The 19,959-nt window shown below is 37.1% G+C and overlaps 1 protein-coding gene across 1 annotated transcript in view; it reads right to left on the bottom strand.

The window, feature by feature from the left end:
- Positions 1 to 1,784: 1,784 nt before the first annotated feature.
- LOC306665236 (uncharacterized protein) overlaps positions 1,785 to 19,959 on the bottom strand; it is a gene marked incomplete at both ends in the record, with an annotated part of 31,788 nt that continues 13,613 nt past the window's right edge. Inside the window, one exon of the mRNA XM_079146581.1 lies at positions 1,785 to 1,955. Coding sequence (XP_079002707.1) covers positions 1,785 to 1,955 — 171 coding nt within the window. The remainder of the gene's footprint in view (positions 1,956 to 19,959) is intronic.

The following is a 19,959-nucleotide window of genomic DNA, read 5'->3' as shown; positions in this document are numbered from 1 at the left end:
TAGTAGCAACCTGAGAGAATGGCAGGGATGTGCAATTTTTACTATTTCAAAGTGAAGTGTTTTTATAAGAAGGGTAGGAAACAGTGTGAGTGAATTTAAAATGGGTTAGATTAGATATGAAAGTATGTCATCAACAACACAAAATAAAAATAGCTATCAGGACATGGAGAAATGATGCTTTCCAAGTGTTTTCATTTCTTTTTTATCTTTTTATTTTTATTTTTAACATTCAAAGTGTCCTTTTAAAGGTAAAGGAACTTTTATCTCCACTTTACAAATTCACACTGTACACGATTCTTACTCCTTCCTAACATTCTTCATCCCTACATTCCAAATTACTCACTGAACACACATGAACAATGATACACAGAAAACAGTGTCACCGTTAAGTAAAGAAATATATTTGTATTAATATATTTAAGAAATTTAGTTATGTTAAGGTCAATAAATATGTGAAAAATCTTCATCTTAAATAACAACTCAAAATATGCAAAACAAATGAGATAACGTTTCCCCACTATCAGAATCACACAAGTTTTAAAAATTAACAAGTTGGTGCAAAATATAAGTGAAGAAGAGCTCTTAAGTATAAAGTGTTTCAATCCTTATTAGTAATATATATTAAAATTTGTGTTTTCATGCATGCATATATTTTGTGTGTATATACACACACATACACACACACATATATATATAAATTATAATGCTTTTTTTCCTTGGGAAAAAAATGCACAAATATGGAAAGATATCACTTGGGAGAAAGATTGCTATATTTTTAATATGAAAAGTTTCAGAAAACTGTTTATAAGATGATCTACATAAATTACATAAATAAAAGGAATATGTACAGTGAATATACAGTAACATTTATGAATATGTTTGTATATGTGTGAAACATATATCCATACAAACATATAAACTAAAGTTGTAATAGCAGTTACCTTTGGGAATAGATATTATCTGAAGTGCTATATTCTTATTATGTGGTAAAATTAAGGTCAATTTTAATTTCTGTATATGTGCACTTAAATATTTTAAGTTAACCAGGTATGGTGGTGCAGACCAGTAATCTCAGCTACTTAGGAGGCTGAAACAGGAGGATCATAAGTTCAAGGCCAGCCTCAGTAACTTAGGGAGACCCGATCTCAAAAAAAAAAAAAAAAATGGAAAGGCCTGGTAGCTCAGTGGTAAAATACCACTGGGTTCAAGTCCCAGTGCCAAATAAATAAATACATATCTCAAATTAAATATATAAGCACATAAAAAATATTATGCTTTTTGGAAATTATGTCATAGATTTTGGGTCAGACAGACAGTTTGGGTACTAGTTGTACCACTTGAGCCATCTTTGATTTCTTGAAGTTTTATCTTCTCAGCTATAAAACAATGATGAATATGGTTCTTATCTCATGAAGCTGTGAGGATTAATAAGATAATTCAAGATTATTCATGAAAATGATTAGTGTAGTAACTAGTATGAAAGTATTTCAATAAATGTTAGATATTACTATTAATATCATGATATTACTATTAATATCATTAAAAGTTCATGTTTACCTGGGCCATCATATAAATTTTAATCCTTGCCTGCTCCTAAACTAGACAAGATCTTTCTCTCCCTCATTCTCTGAGTTTACAATTGCTTTTATATTCTATCCACTTCTCCATGTAAAAAGCTGTATTTTTCCTTTGCCTTGCTCTTTCCCTGAAAAACTCTTGCCTGGGTGTCCATTTTCCGACGTTTATTCGGATAGAGCCTCACTCGGCCCTACCACACCCTCTGCTCACCCCTTGAGTTCACTGCTGCAATTCCATCCAGGCCAGGGTCCAAGCCCACTCTTCTTGTTACCTCTGTCTGTCCTTTGCCTCCTAATGGCATTTCCAGTCTTGCTTTTTCCTGGAGACAGGCCAGACATTCCAATAACTCCTAGAAGAACTTGTTTCTCCAATGAAATCTATAAAATGAAAAAACGATTAGTTTTTAAAATTTACATAGAAAGCATCAATGTGACCACAGAAATATCATGCTGAGGCACCATGTTTCACTTGGCTATTTGTGGAGGATAAAGGGACAGATAGACTCCATTTTGAAAAACATGCTCATGTATTGGTATGTTCCTTAAATTCTTTAATGAGTAAGTTCTACTTACTTACACAATAAGTCTCCCCATCAGCCCACCATGGCAATCTTAGGTGCTCAAAGAAACTGTTGCGCTCCTTGACTCTGTTGGTAGATATTCCTTGCTGATGAGGTAAGAGCCAAGTGGGAGACAAGAGGAATAGGAACTCTTTTAAAATGGCAGAACTTTCTTTGTCCTTTTTAAAAATATTTCTTTAGTTGAAAATGGACTTTATTTTATTTATTTATATGTGATACTGAGAATCGAACCCAGTGCCTCACACATGCTAGGCAAGCACTCTACCACTGAGCCACAACTCTAGCTCCCAGTTCTTTGTCCTTTTGACAATGCATGCACATGCTCTATGACTGATTGTTCATCTGTGATTTATTTCAGAAACATGTCAATTTTGTTGATTTTCTTAGAGTCCGTAACCGGGCAATGTGTAGACAAACATGTTTGCCTCCTGAGTGTAGCAGAGAAAAATCTCCAGGTATAATGAATTGGTTCCTCTTATTACAATAAAATGCAGGAAACCCAGGGCAGTGAGATGATGCTGTCTGTGGTTTATGTCCCTTAAGAATGTTAAAGGAAATATCATTCTACCTTCCGTTCCAGTAGCATCTGATGGTTTGCAAAGTACTTTCAAATATATTATCTCATTCTAGGAAAAGAAATGCATATTCTATAAGGACCATTCCTGAGAGAAAATAAAATGTCAAATAAATGAAAACTATTTCTAGATTGAATAATTTAGGGAGCTGCTCTATCAAATACTGAACCATTTCATGAGAAACAGAGAAGACAAAAATAAAATAAAATCATCATCACCAGCATAAAAATGAAATACACAAGGTTGATTGACCGTTTTTTCATTATGCTCATGATTCGGGAATTGTACTCAGTTCTATATTTGTCAGAATTGGAAACAGGATGATAAATAGCTATTCTAGCTCTCAGGTGCCCTATAGAATTTCAGTGCTTTGCCACCTGAATCAGTGTAATGACTTTCTTTCATCCTCTGATATCAGGTCCACCTTTATTGCTGTGCATCTTCTGCTCCAGTCAAGCCTGTGTACTCCCTTGGACAAAAACACACATATTGTCACCTCCAGGTCTTTGCTTCTTAGTATTCTTTGCAACTATAATCATTCTTCCTTTAAGCACTTTGTCCAAGTACTCTGAACTATAATGTCTTTTTTTTTTTTATCTCTAACAATAGGCATTGTTTATTCATTCATTGGACAGTTCTTGAGTGATAACCCACAATGCACAGGGCATTGTGCTAGGTCCTGAGAACAGAGCAATTAAAAGACAGACAGGAAAGAAGACTCTCCTCTACTGGAGCTCAACTTCTTAGTGTGTATGTTGTGGGGAGGGAGAAGACAATAAACTCATTTTAGATGGTACTAAATTCCATGAAGATCTATAACAAGGTGATATGGGAAAATGGCTGGAGAAGGGGCTGAGAGCTTAGATTGGGGGGTCAAGGGACTTCACTGAAGAAATCTGAATGAAAAAACAGTGGCGAAGACATGGAGAAAAAGGAACACTTATACACCGTTAAAATGTAAAGAGTATGAATGACCATTATGGAGAACAACATGGAAGTTCTTCAAAAAAAAAAAAACTAAAATAGAGTTACCCACTTCTGGGTATATATCCAAAGTAAATGAAATCAACATACCAAAGAGAAACCTGCATACTCATGTTTTTGCGGTACTATTCACAATAGCCAAGATATAAAATCAACCTAAGTGCCCATCAAGAAATAAGTAAGGAAATGTGGTATGTATACTCAGTAGAATTCAGTCATAAAGAAGAAAGAAAACCTGCCATTTGCAGCAACATAGATGGAACTGGAGGACATCATGCTAACTGAAATAAGCCAGACACAGAAAGTCAAGTATCATTTGTTTTCTCTCATATGTGGAAATTTTTTAAAGAGGCAATCTGAATGTAAACTAGTGATTTACTACAGGCTGAGAAGGGGAAGGAAAGAACGGATAAAGGGAAGGCTAGACAGATTTGAGCAGTGCATGATATATGTATTGAAATCAAACCCCATTAATATATACAATTAATACAAGTTCAATAAAAATAAAACATGTTTTAAAAGAAGCCAGCATTCCTACAAAGAAGAGACACAAGATGTCCCAAGCAGAATAATTTTTTTAATATTTCTGTTGATTTTTATTTTAGCATTTAAAAATTTTTTGCACACTATTAGAAGAGGATTAATTTGAAAAATCCTCTATTTTTATTGTTTTAGTTAGATATATGTATAAATCAGTAATCCACAAAAAAACTTGAACAGAATGAATCAAACACCATTACCCTATGTAAATGTATGACTACACAAATGGTATGCCTCTACTTCATGTACAGAGAAAAAAGTTGTACCCCATTTGTTTACAATAAAAAAATGATATTAGAAATATAAGTTCAAGTTTTTTCGTGCATTTAAAAAATTTATTAGAGCATTATTGTTATACATAGTAGTTGAGTTCATCCTGACAAAACCATACAAACATGGAATTCAATTTCAGTTCGCATCCCCCCTTTCCCCTCCCCTACTCCCTATCCCTGTTTTCCTTCCTCTACTCTACTGAAGTTCCTTTCACTCAACATTTATTTATTTTTGATTGCAGAATGAAAATCATGAAGGCCCTACATTCTTTAGTACTGAGTATGGTGATTCCCAAGAACAGAAAGCGGGGCAGTGTGGCTGGAGGGTGGTGAGCCAGAAGAAGTGAAGCAGAAATGGAGCTCAGAGGGAGGCAAGTGCCAGATCAAGGGAGAACTTCACCTTTTACTGAGTATCCCAGCAATCCTGGGAGCCTGTTAGGCAGGGGAGTGTCACAACATGAATTGTTTATTTTGAAAGTTCTCTTTGTCTTCTGGGCAGATGAAGATACAAAACTAGAATGAAGGAGACAAGTTAGGAGTTGTTGCAGGACCAAAAGAGACAAGCATCTAAAATTGCATGGTAAAGATAGAGACCTTGATAGAGTCCAGATATACTTTGCAAATTAAGCCATCTGGACTCACAGATTAATTGAATGTAGAAGGGGAAAGAACTCAAATTCATGTCACAAACTATTTCATGTGTCTTTATACATGTATTCTCAGCTAGATTAGAATGGCTTTGCAACTGGAAATTAATTATATACTAATTTTTAAACTTAACTATAGAAATTAGGATGGACTTTTGCAAAAAATGACCACACAGTGAAGACTGCTAAATTGCACCCAATTAATATTTCTGCTTCTATAATCTACTCCTCAGGAGGACCAGAACTAGTTTAATTCAACTGACCATTCATTGCAAGGTAAGGTTTCTCCCCTTGGGTTTCTTGACTGCATCTGCCATCTGCCTCTTCTCCTCCTGCTACATTTTTTTAGCTGCTGTATTTCTCTCTCTGATTTCTTGGCAATCGCCTTCTGATGATCAAATTTCTGCTTCTGTGAGTGTGCCCACTTCCTCCCTCACTGCACACCACACTTGACTCTGTGCAACTCTGCACCTATTCCCTGCCAGGCCCTCGGTTGGGTGGTGGGGACTCAAAGATAAACACGAGCAGGAAGTAGACGCCTCACAGTTCAGTCTTCGTGTAAGAACTGGGTGAGAGAATCTTACACCATATGGATACATGTAAGAAAGGAAGGAAAGAATTACACAAAAGGCAGATTTAATTCCCTCTGGAGCTGTGCTCTCAAAGGGCTGGACAAAAAGATCTACCTGCTTCCCCACCCCTTACTTCTCACCCATTCTGGTCACTATCTGGTTCAAGTTCCAGGAATGGAACTTGAGAAGTGAAGAGAATTCAATGAACTGTGTGCAGAAATGTCTTTGAAATTCCTGAAATAGTTCCAGCTTTCTAGTTCCATCTCCTCTTCTAACAAACCAATGTCTTTTCCTCTATTTGGGTTCATGTATTTCTAATAAACATTCATCAGATTATCACTGGTACATGCACAACCTGGGAGGGTCCTAGATATATAGTTCCTGTCTTCTAAATGAAATCACATCAAATTAGACATATGCACAATATGGAGTCTGAGCACAAAGGAAAGTTGATGTATGTTGAGTAAATGGCTCAAGAAAGGTAACTCAATGGAGAAGAGTTTCTGAGTATGGAGAGATGATCAGTATTTGGCGAACCTAAGGAGAAGCTGCAGGAACAATTTGAGCAGAAGCTCAAAGGCATCACTGGATCTCCAAACTGTCATTTGAATTTGCCTATGGCTGGAGAACTGGAATCAGGGGAGAAATATACAAAAAAAGTAAATGTAAATGAATCCTATGTCAGCATTTCAGAAACCTTCAATGCATGTTTGAGTATTATTCTGTGACCAGCAAGGAGCCTATGAAAGCTTTCAGGCAGGGGAGCCACATGATCTGGGGATCATGATCCCCAGAGCAAGGATGATAATGCTGGTATGGTGACTAGGCTCTGCTCTGCTCAGATCTTCCTTCAAGAGCACCTGGGCAGAGGGCAGAGCTGGTTAATGTCTCCAGCAGTCACTTCTTTGGGTCCGCAGCAGTGTCCACTCCAAAATCTCCCTTCCTAACTAACAGGAATCTTCTTCAATGGGAATTCCCATTGGCTCTACTGAGACTTTCTTAAAAGGGCTAAGATCTGAGCTTCGTTGTTTCCATCCTTCCTTCCCTTTCTCCTTGCACAGGTCTGAAGCTTCTCCCTGTCTGCTCCTTGGGTTCTTTGTAGAAACTCCCGAAATAAATCTATCATGCTGGGCATCAGCTTCCCAGAGGACCTGCACTGATAGAGCCAGGGTAGCTGGGAGAATGAACAGCCCTGACTCATTTTAGGGGTGATGTCTAGGGCAGCCAACACTGGACTCCAGACTGCTCACAACCCACAAGGCAGAAGGGGAAGGGGAAAGGACGGGAATACTTCCTAGGACAAAAAGCGAGCAGGTTTAGTTTGATCATCTTCAGCATTCTTGTGAGGAAGAGATTATGCTTATTACTTGGAAATCATTTAATCAGCCATATAGTTTCATATATAACAGGGCGGGGTAAGGGATAATATTGGTGTTTTTGTCATTGCTGAGTCTCTGCCTGTGCATCCCCCTACTCATTTGTGTTCCATAGGTGTGTTCATAATAATAATGTGGGACAGATTTAGGAACTCATGTCAAGTAAACGTTTGAAATATTTATACCCTTTTATTGCTATCTATCACAACATGAAATAACATTTATTATGATTAGAAATTTCTAATTAAAAGTAACCAAACCATGTATTCATATATTAGGGTGTATAACCCTGAAGACTCTCTATAGACTTGAAATCTTTCTATTATGTTTCCATATAAGAAATCATAGTTTCTTAATAGTGTTTGTTTATTTATTTTTCTCAGTACTGGGCCTTGAACCCAGGGATGCTCAACCACTGAGCTACATATCCACCCTGTATTTATTTATTTTTTTAAATTTTTTAAGACAGGATCTCGCTAAGTTGCTGAGGCTGGTCTTAAATTTGTGACCCTCCTGTTATTTTTTCCTTTCCCCCACAAATAGTATGCCTTTATGCCATGTACAAACAGAGAAACAACATGTATCCCATTTGTTTACAATAATAAAATAAAAAATAAATAAAAAAAAAAATTTGTGACCCTCCTGCCTCAATACTCCCGAGTAATTGGAAGTAGTAGGTGGCTTATACCACCAGGCCCAGCAATGTTGAATTTTTTAAAAGTAATAGTTTATTTATAAAAATAATCTTCTATTCTTATCCCAAAATACTTTTAATATTTAACCAGAATATAGTAATTATGGTACAAAAGGCCAGTTTATAATTCCAAATGTTCTCTAAATTTTTAAAAGGTTACTTTTAATGTTTAACTCATGTAGGATTCATAACAGACTTCCTACTCTAATGTTCTATAGTCCCATTTATCCCTCTACTACACAAAAATGTATCAACATATCACAGTGAAGAAACATGAACTGAAAGATAAACTAAATTTAGGGTATTCAGTATCAGTCTTCAGCTTCTCTGACTTGATGAGAACAAAAAATTTTTTATATTTAAGAAAAACTATGTGTGACCAGAAAAACAATGGCACATTTAAGCTGAATGTATGATCATCAAATTAAAGACATTTTGAAATTCATAAAAACTTGATAGTAATTGCGTGTGTGTGTGTGTGTGTGTAAGTATGAATTTTCAAAAAACACTGCCTAAACTGTGGCATGTAAACTGCTTTCATAACTTGTTTTCATCACCACATCCTGTGACATGCTTTTGTTTATAATATGCTTTTTGAAGTCAAAAAAAGCTTTGCAGATGAAAGAGATAGCACATTCTTGTCCCATCATATTGTGAAGTTAAAAAAGGCGAGTTGTTCATTTGATCAGTCACTGTCACTATGCAAAAATCCACCCCCACTCCCCGAGTCCAGAATCTTGGAATTATTTGGGAAGAAACAGCCACTACTAACAACCTCTATAAACCTATGCAAACCACGGGGCTGCCTTTGCTCTACCAAGATGGACGTCACCTTTCTTGTATAGCACACAAGGCCCTTCGAAACCTTGTAATACGTGATAGCCAGGCACAGAGGTACACCCCTGTTATCCCAATCCCTCTCTGGAGTTTGAGGCAAGGAGAATTGCAAATTCAAGGTCAACCTTGGTAACTTTGAGAGGCCTACTCTCAAAATAAAATACAAGATCTGATGATACAGTTCAGAGGCAAAGCACCCCTGGGTTCAATTCCCAAAAACAAATATTAAAAAAATAATAATAATAACCCATGAGGAGATGGTTTGATTATCTCTTCTTATGGATGTCCCTCTGCTTCAAAGATCTTGGTTTTCTGTGGAAATCTGAGCACACACCTGCCAGCAATGGTCAGAGCTGGACTAAGCCAGTCGTGACATCCATTCTCCATGCTCTCAGCTTCTCTCCCATCAGACAGGGTAGCCAGTTAAAAAAAAGCTACAGAAATTCTCTTGTGGGAGCTTCAGGGAAATCTTATGCTTTCCTGATGCAGTAGACAGATACACTTCCTCCTTCCTCTAGGTTTGAACACAGAGGAGACCAGAAACAGACGCAGCCATTTTGCCACCATGAGAGAAGGGTCAAGAGAACTAGAGACACCAGCCCGACACCAGTGAGCCACTGAACCAATTCCAATTGCCTACATGCAGATTTTCTAACTTAGAAAAATAGTTTTTAAAAAATAAGTTTTTAAAAGTCATTGGTACTTCTTATCACCTGCAGTAGAAAGCATTCTTTACCCAACAGACTGATACCAGAAGCTTTCCCAGGTTTATCTCCTGGACCCTATTCTTCAAGCTACACAAATCTACTTACCACTCTGCAAACTCAAATTCTGGGATGTTTAACGATTGACACAAAAACCACTTCCACTCCAAAATCCTACTCATTGAAATGACTCAGCTCAAATAGGAAGCACTCCCCAACCAATCACTTCATCCCCTTAAAGGATCTCCTTTATTTTTTGTGGAGAAAGCACCAGGACCCTAAACTACTGAGTCACAACCCCAGCCCATTTGTTGTTGTTGTTTTGTTTTGAGACCAGGTCTCAATAAGTTGCTTAGGGCCTTGCTAAGTTGCTGCAGTTGGCCTTGAATTTACAATCCTCCTGCCTCAGCCTCCTGAGCTACTGGGATTATAAGCATGTGCCACTGTGCCTGGCTTCAAACCATCTCCTTCAAAACTTTGCACCAGACTGGTGGTTTACCAACTAAGGAGGGGGCATAATTTCTATTATTAGGTTTTGAAAACCCTAATACCAATACAATATTTCCAGTACCTAACTGAGTACCAGAGTAGGGGAAATATGTTATCTTCATTAACTCTCACATTTTCTAGACTACTTGAAGTTGTAACCTTGTTCCCATCTCAGATTTTTTTTTTGACAGGGTTTCCTTTGTTTCCAAATGAGGTTGAACTCTCCCTCCATCTCTCACTCCCAGATTAGGTAAAAGAAACACTGCAAAAGTCTTCTTAATGGACAGATTTATAATGACAATTAAAATGTTAAATGTGTATAAATTTTGACCCAGCAATTTCAGTTTTAGAAAGTTACCCTAGAAATCTATCACACAATAATCAAAGATATCTGCATTTATCAATTAGATCATTGTTTATAATTGCAAACTTTGAAAGCAAGTTATATGTCTGCTAATAAGAGACAGGTTTAATGAAGTATGACACATCTAGTGAAAAATAGAATAATATGCCACTATTAAAAAGAACCAGAGGGCTGGGCATGGTGGTGCACACCTATATAATCCCAGCAATTTGGCAGGCTGAGGCAGGAGAATCACAAGTTCAAGGCCAGCCTCAGCACTCAGCAACTTAGTGAGGCTCTAAGCAACTTATCAAGACCATGTCTTAGAATTAAAAAAAAAAAAAAATTAAGAGCAGGCTAGGAATGTGGCTTAACAGTTAAGTACCAGGTTCAATCCCCTGGTACCAAAAAAAAAAAAAAGGAATGAGAAAAAAATTATATCACTAAGGAAAATAATTCAGTTCTAGAAGAATTTATTTGTTATAGTTTGGATCTGGAATGTCCTCCATAGGCTTATGTGTCAAGACATAGTCACTAACTTGGTGCTTGTGGGAGGTAGTGAAAATCTTAAGAAGTGGAACATAGAAGGATATTCTGGTCATTGACTGGCTGTGTGTCCATGAAGGGGATGAGACCCCAGCCCCTCCCCTTCCTTTCTCTTCCACTTTCCAGCCATGAGGGGAGCAATTTTGCTGTACCAGATGCTCCTGCCATGATGTACTGCCTCACCATCAGAGCCTGAAAGCAATGTGGACTAGAACCTCCCAAACCATAATGAAAAATAAATCTTTCTCTTTATAAGTTGAATGTTTCAGGTATTTGTTACAGTCATGGAACACTGACTAATATAATATTTTTATCCTTTTTCTATAAAACTTGTTTAATACATTGACAAAATCAAGATGGATAAACTAGCATATAAACAGTGGTAAGTTCTGAGGTTGGGACTTTGTACAAGCTGCTCCCTTTGTCTGGAATGCTCTCTCCCTTCTTTACCTTTGGCCTACAGATTAAAGCCTTTGGCCATGAATCTCCCTTTCAAAGAATTATTCCTAACCTCTATGATTAACCTGAGCATAGAAATTATATACCCCTGTGGAATTAGGTATCTCTCCTTCTAAGCAATAATGTTTGCCATGGATTATGTGATTACCTGACAAATAACTCTATCCCACACTATGCTGTAAGTTCCATAAAGACAGGAAGTATGTTTGTCTCTTCTTACCTCCATGTCAAACCATTGCTAGTAAAGTGTCTGAAACATAGTTAGTTCTTAAATAATATTTACTGGCTGAATCACTGAACCAATGAGTCACATTGAGTCAACTGGATCCAACGGGTGCTCTAGGAAAGAATAGATAAATTCTAGCCACCAGTAGAACACTGACTCAAATGACCACACATTATCCCACCTGTCCAGGAATGCCCAATGCCAAGAATTCTGTTCCTATGTGAAATTTGATAACCATCTTTTAATTTTACAACACTCAGGGAACCTTAGTTTTTCTAATTAAAATAGCTGCTGAAACATCACTTTATCTCCAGCTTATGTCCTGTCTCACCAAATAAATCTAATAAATATTTAATTGATAATGACCAAGTAAAAGACACTATCCTATGTATCCCAAGGTAAACATACCCTTGAATATTAATATATTTGATCTATGTACCAAATTTTACACCTCATAAGATAATTTTGCACACATTTTCTCCTTTGATCCTCACAATAAATGCAAATACTTATACATTTTTCTCACTTTTTTTTAATTTGGCATAGATTAAATCAGAGGTTTACTGTGCAGTGGTTAAATGACTTGCTCAAGTTCAAAAAACTTGAAGGTGACAGGACTCCATCTCAGATATCCTCCTTCATGTCAAGCGTGTTGTAACAGCATCCTGGGTTTTCCAGGTAGGAACTGAGCCTAAAATTTCCTAGGTACCTCCCTTCTCTCCATTCTTACTCCCTAGTGACCAGCCCCAGTGCCTCAGAAGCCAGGAGAGCATCCACCCCAGTGTAATTCCTATTTACATCTGTCACCGCACTTTCCAAAGATGAGAAGATGAAACATAGTAGCAATCACTGTCAAAAGGATTGCCTGCCCACTAGAATTCAATGAATTAGATCCTCCCTCTTCATACACAAGAAGTAAGCAATTTTCGAGCTTTAAGCTTCTCAAGTTTCAGAATATAAATTTCTACATAAGAATCCTATTATTATTATTATTATTATTATTGATTAGTTTGAGATTATCCCCCTTTTTTATATAGTTAATGGCTAAAGGGGACAGCTTGTAGAATTTCTGAGGGATGAGTTGTTTCCTGTGGATTTGCATCACGATATCACAGATTAACACACGGAGTGGGCCTTCCCCAGAACAACTAGAACCTGGTTAGCACTTAGAGATCTGCTTGAAAACAAAGTGTTACTTAATTGGAGTGAGTGCAATATTCCCAGATGTTGCTGAATGCACTGTAAAAGCCAAAAGATCCAAAAACTGTGTTAAATAATGACTACTGGAACAAGGATGTAGTTTAACCTTTTAATTACTTTAAATGAAATTATTCGCCTTGGTATTCTTCTGGTAGGTTCTATTTTTAAGAAGAAACTTAGGAACAGAATTAATAAGTCAAATGTTATAAACATCTTCCTTACAAATTTTTTTTCTGGTAGCTACATAAATGCATGGTTATGCAGAAAATACATAAAAGTGTGCAGAAGGAGAGAAAAATTTATTCATAATGATCATTATACTACCAAGAGACAAATATTTTTAACATCTTGACACTTTCATCCCATTATTTTCCTGTTTGTTTTTCTTAGTTGAGACACAGTCTTATTTTTTTCTATTTCAAGTTTATGAGAACATCTCCTGTCAATGGAATTCAGACTGGAATTCTTCCCCTCTTATTTTTTTCCTGTTATAAGAAATAGCAATAAAAATTATAATACATATATTTAAACAATGTAGTTCTTATTTTTAGAAAGCATTTCTCTGTTAATAATTAGAACTTTAACAAATACAACTGGGTTCTTTCTAAAGTTCTCTAGGAGGGCATTCCTCCTGTTTGGGTTATAGCTTTTATGCATAAACAGAACATGTGGCATAAAGAAAGTTTGAGTCAAATAAATATTTGCTGCACTGAACTAAATAGACAGTATTATTGTGTGAGCCCCAAATTTAAAAGGGGTCAGTCTGTAAGCTTAACCAGCATTCAAAAATCCACCATTGACGCCTAGCATGGCCATTAACAGGCAGTGTGAATTTAAACTTAGTTTCCTTCTGCTTCATCTTTTCCCTTTACTTATACACTGGCTAAATGGCATGCTTCTCATTTTAATATGCATTTGATTCTTATTAGGTGTCTGATAAGAGCATACGTTCTTTTAGCATTAAAGAGATATATTAAAATTACATATTTGTAATTAGGAGATTACTTGTTGACATCTTTTTATACCATATTTCACATTCAGAAGAGAAAAATAAAAGTTCATTCCATTTATTGACTCAGGTTCTGTTGGTGGTGGTGGTTTACTTATTTATTTTGGTACTGGGGATTTAGCCCAAAAGTTCTTTACCACTGAACTACATCCCCAGCACATTTTTCAATTTTTTATTTTGAGACAGGTTCTCCCTAAGTTGCTTAAGGGCCTCACTAAGTGCTGAGACTGACCTCCAATTTGTGCTCCTCTTGCCTCAGCCTTCTGAATAGGTGGGATAAGAGGTGTACACCACTGTGCTCCATTTCACCTGATTTTTTTTAAATAATGCATTTATTCAAAGCATTTGTTGAATATTTCCAACATTTATGAGTGCAAGCAGTGATTCAAATCTTATGATAAAAATATTATCAAGTCTATTTTTAAAATGAGAAAATTACTAGATAATTAGTTTAAGGTGATACTTAGGAAATGGAAAAATATATTTGAACCCAGGTCTTCCCATTCATTACGGGCTTGGTTACTTATACAGTTGTCTATTATTTAAGATAAAAATTCCCTGTGGTTGCGATCATGGCTTCTATTTATTCAATTTTTTTTTCTATCCACAGCAAAGAACACAATGCTCTGCACTTAACAGATCGTCAGTAAATGTTTGTTAAGTTTAAATAAATAAATGATCTATTGTGAAATTCTAGATGTAGAAGATGCATAAAAAATATTCCAGTTTGAATCTGTCCTTTTTAATTTAGGAAATTAAGGCCCAAAGAAGGTCTTCAAGTTTACCTAGCTAGGAAAGTGTCAGAATCAAAAAAAATACAATTCCCCACATGCAGACTTTCAGACCCTCCTATATCTTTTCCTCTTTACCCTGGGAATCATGCAAGTAGCAAATGACTGCATGGATCACAGTGGCTCAGCAATGGAAGGAGTCAGCCACTGCTTTTCCTGGGGCCTAAGACCTGTGGAAGCAGGGGTCATAGCTGTATCACAGTGTTGGAAAGACTTACAGGAAAGAAAACAGTAAATAAAATATCATCTTTTTAAAGACACAAGTAGCAGTGGCTCAGTGCATAGAGTCCAGAGCCACATGGCCTGGGTTAAAATGCATTAGAGGTAATCTGTTGTCTCCTAGCTGTATGGTCTCACACAATTTCCTTATCTGATATGTGTCTTAGTTTCTGCATCTGTAAAAGGGGAATGTGATATATATCATATTATTTCATGAAAATTAAATGAGTTACATATATAAAATACACAAAGAGCACCTGACATAGGGTAAGCACTATCTGGTGGTGGTGATTTGAGTACTTCTGTGTTCCAGAGACTGTGCCAAATGTTTAAAAACCATTAGGCTTATCATTAACATACACCCTTGACATATTATTAAATATATGCAGTGACCTCATTTTACAAACAAGGAATTTTGAAACATGGAGAGCATAAGCAATTTGACTAAGATTTCAACACCTGTCAGAGGAGGCATATAAACCTAGGTTACCTTTCCCCAGAGCCCACACTGTTAACCACTGAACTGGGGGCTAAAACTCATTATTGGACTGGTTAGAAAGAAAAACTACTTTGGGATTTCTTCTGCAGCAGGTACAGAACTCTACAACAAGGCCACTGTTTTCTCCCCAAGAAATTCTCTGTGGCCTCTGGAAGGTAATTCTACAGTGTGTCACATCATCCAGAATCCTGAACAATCCAGATTAGCTAGCAACCTGCTCTGGAATTCAGGAAGTAAGGAATTACTATGGGGTCATCTCAAAATGAGAATGAAGCCTGTAATCCCAGCGGCTCAGGAGGCTGAGGCAGGAAGATCGAAAGTTCAAAGCCAGTCTCAGCAATTTAGTGAGACCTTAAGCAACTCAGTGAGACCCTGTCTCTAAATCAAATATATATTAAAAAAAAAAGCTGAGGGTGTGGTTCAGTGGTTAAGGGCCCCTAGGTTCAATCATCAGTATAAAAAAAAGAGAGAGAGAGAATCAATCTGGGCTCCCCTGGAATTATACACTTGAAATAGTCAAAAGTCAGGCCAACCTCTGAGGCCTGCTCTTGAAGAGGAGAGCATCCAGATGTTTCTGAATCAAGAGCTTACACACACGAGGGCCAGGATGGAACAGACACATATCAGCATCCACCCAGTACCTTCTGGACCTGCAGCCTCATCCGAAAGTGGAACAGAAGGACCGTGAACCTTTCTCTTATCTGGAAAGTGGCCACTAAAATTACCTGCTTTGTCTCAGAGAACGTATAACAAGTAGGTCTGAACCTCAGACTCCTGGAAACTGTCACCTGTGTCAGTGTTCACTGTGTAGATGCAGCTTCTAGTCACACGCATGGAGGGGCTGTGTACTGACATTTGCTTCTAAATCAAGCCTGGTATGTACTCAGCGTTGGGTTAAATCAACTTGGGAGTTTCCTACCACATTTGAGGGGAACGTAGAGCTCTTTAATGGGTATGATTACATGTTGTCAAATAGAATGCTACCATAATGACTGTGCCCCAACTCCAGTCGCTGTCATTTTCAGATATTTTGTTAGTAACAAAGTATGAGTTGTATGTTAGAAAAGCAAGTAATTACTTCTGATGAGTAATGTTCAATCAGATAAAAGAAAACTGAGATTTTACTGCTTTCCCATCTGAAATAAATTGTTGGCCAATATCCCTCAGAGTCATTAAAATTTTCTCCTGCTGCAAAGTTACTGCTTCAATTCTGTTTATAGCCTGAAGAAGATGGGGCAGGTGAGTTCAGCTACAACCCAGTAGGGCTAATTACGTACTACCCTGCTAGATAAGAAAGACAGCAATTTTTATACTCTTGAGATTTCTTTTTTTAAAAAAAATGTTTCTTAATTCTGTTTTTGTCAGTGCTTGAGTGTATTTCTCTTCCTTGGCATATCCTAGGTTAGATCCTTAAACTTTTCTATCAATATACATGACTCACTGACTTAATTTGGCAAGAAGATTCTGGGTTTAGCTACTGTCTTGAACATATGGCCAAATGAACAATTCTAAGATGAATGACAAAGTGGTTCTACGTGCACCAGGCATGATAGAATCTGATTCTGAACTTGTATGAGTACTCTCATCTTCCCCAGAATGGCCAGAACTGGACATGACCGGTAGTTCTTAGTAATGAAAGAGGGTTTGATAAGCTAAGTGACAGACTTGGAAACTCAGGGAAATTGACTTTTAATATCACATCTAATCCTAACTTGCTCTCAGACTGACTAGAAAGGCACTTACCCATGGCTTTGCTTTTACTATTTGTGAAATAAAGAAAAACAGGAAAAAAAAAAAAAGAGAGAGATTATTAATGTCCAGAGACTAAGAATATTAAATAAGCATGAAATGCAAGGTAATATAATTAACAAGCACTTATTTGTACATTATCATATGAACTATAAAGCATTTCAGTAGTACTTAGGATTCTTAAGACAATTCACCATAGTTTAAAATATAAAGATTTGGTATATGTGGACTTAACTCCCCAAAGCTAATGTCCAGCTGAAGAGATGAGATGTATATATTAAAATTTGTTGATTACTTCACTGACCATCAATCAACACATGCAGATTGACTTATAGAGATATAATAACCATTATATTGCTCTCTCCTTCACCTCGAGATGGTGATATCATTAAGCTCTGTGTTAATCAACACTAAAAATAGACATCACAAAAGACATGGTGTATTTTTAAATGCCAAAGAACATAATGTTCTGTTCTGGTGCAACTTTTTCACATCAACTGAGTATTCCACAATTTAATTCTGTCACAAATTGGAGTGAGCATCAGATCCCATAAGTTATAGGGTGAAATTCCCAACAAGACATCTCTTACTACAGACAACAGCTGTAAGGAGAATCCCCAGGCTGCATATCCTTGTCTGACTTGGCTGCAAAGTTGGGGGTTCCTACAACCCCTCTTCAGGTTCAAAAAGTTGCTTGGGGAGAACTCACAAAAAAGTACTATGATTTGGATTACCATTTTATTTATTATAAAGGGTATAGATAAGCATTCAGAAGAAGAGATATATAGAGCAAGGTCTGGAAGGGTATAGAGCACAGAAACTTCTATCCTGTGGAGTCAAGTACATCACCTCTCCTGGCACATCAGTATTTTCACCAACCAGGAAGCTCCCCAAGACTCAGTGTCCCAAATTTTTTATTGGAGTGTCATCATGCAGGCGCAACTGATAAAATCACTGGTATCCTGATTGAACTTAATCTCCATGCCCACTTTATTCCCCAGAGACTAGGGTGTGCGATTAGAAGTTCCAACCTTCTAATCACAAAACTAGTCCCCTCCCCAGACTTCATTAGCATAAACTCAAGCACCCAAAGGGGTTAATTATGAATAACAAAAGACACTCCTATCCCTCAGGAAATTCTAAGGATTTTGAAGATCTGTACTAGGAACTAGAGACAAAAGTCAGAAATATTTTTTACAATTATGTACACAAATGCACATAAATATTGTTTTTTGAATGCCTGATAATATTCGTAATTTATTTCCAGTCATTCATTTTATAAACATTCATCAAGCACTAGGTTTTGGCTTACAAGAATTGGGAAATAGAAAGGTAACTTCATTTAATGATGTGAAGAGTCTGGAAAATCATTGCACTGGCTGGGACGTTCTTTCTTCTATTGGTTCTCTGTCGCTCCTTGTTTTTCTGTTCTGTTTTCCTCTGTAGACTGTCCAATCCACTCCATTTTCTCCCATCTACATTTCAGATGGAGCTAATTCTATTGGTCCAGCTGGCTACCCCTTAAGTACTCTGCATCAGCCTACTCTTAGGATCAGGTGACAGCCTGGGGTCACTTCTGAACAGGACAGAGTGATGGTGGCAAGATGAGGGATGAACACAAAGACTCATACCCTTTGTGTCAGGCAACCTGCTATGCAGAGAAAAAAAAAATTGCATCAAGAAAAATTGCATCAAGAAAAATTCTCTTCTTGGTTTTCTGATCCACTATTCTTTCTGTTTCCATGGATGATCATCTTTCCCCCAGTTAGGTACCCAATCCTTCTCCAGGTTGTGTTCAATCCAGTCCATTGTTAGTGGGAAGGAGCTACTGAAGTATCTTTGGTCCAGAGCTCAATATTAAGGAAATCTTAGTATTAATCAGGCTCACACTTTCTACTTGTGTTTCTGTCCTTGAAACCAAGCCTTCACCCTGTAATTCAGATGCAACAAGCAGATAACTGTATAAACCTTGATAATATATCCAGTTCTGCAGTACAAAGAGGATCATCTTGCAATTTGCATAAAATAACTACAGAGTTGAGAAATGGGGAAAGGGAGAGGAAATACAAAGTGTGAACACTTGAGGAGCTTTCTGTTTCATAGAGCAGTTGGGATACATACACCGATAGCTGTTATGGAGAGCAGTTTAGAAGTGCCACGTGATGATACAGACTGTAGATGGTACAGACACAGGAGAGGCTCCTCCAGCTAGGAAGATCAAGGTGAATTTCAAGGATGTGCTGGAGCATGAATTAGGCATTAGAGTATGGCTAGTACTTCAAGAACAGAGAGGGGAAAAGAGAGCTTGGATAAAAACACCAGTGAAACACAAAAACACGAAAAGGACAAAGGCTAAAGGTAAAACCAGCTTAACCGAAAGAGAAAATTTGGGATGGGGTGCAGTGGAAGATAAACTAGATTGCTATCACTCCTATAAACCGAAAGACTTTAAATTAAGAAGTCTAATCATGTATTTTCCAAGTAAAGATTCTAAGTATTAATATGGACAAAGCAAAATACCATGAGATTGTCTATAATTGGTTTCAAAATGGAATAATCCTGAATTTTCTTAAATAAATAAATAAATGCAAGATTTAGAATGCCATTATATTTAGTTGGATTTGGAATATTTCTTGAATAAACAATTTGAGCTATGTGTGTTAAAGGAAGAGAAAAAATATTTTAAATTGCTGTTGCTGGCTCTACTAACCAAAATAATGTCTCTTGGACTCAGCTGTCTCCTTGTATATATAAACAAAACAGCCCCTACACTTTGTTTCTTTTCTAGCCAAGAGAAATTAGGCTCCCAGGGCTTCAGACAGCTGTCATGCATTTCCCTGACTGCCGCCACATGTGTGTTGAGCTCTGCAGATTGTTACCAACACCAACATCTGGCTCTGCTTGCTTTCTTTCAAACAGAGCTTAATTTTCCTCTGTTTCCAGAAACAGGAAATACCATGTGCACTTCAGTGGAATTTGGGATTAAATATTTCTAAAAGCAACTGCTGTTTTTACAAGACATCTTGGAGTGATGGTTTATTTTATGGCTTTTGCCTGTGGGAATTCTATC

The sequence above is a fragment of the Sciurus vulgaris genome (genome assembly GCF_902686455.1).
Source record: "Sciurus vulgaris genome assembly, chromosome: 1".
NCBI classification, from domain to species: domain Eukaryota; kingdom Metazoa; phylum Chordata; class Mammalia; order Rodentia; family Sciuridae; genus Sciurus; species Sciurus vulgaris.
The sequence above is the reverse complement of the archived record's forward strand: the minus strand, read 5'-3'. Positions and strand labels throughout refer to the sequence as shown.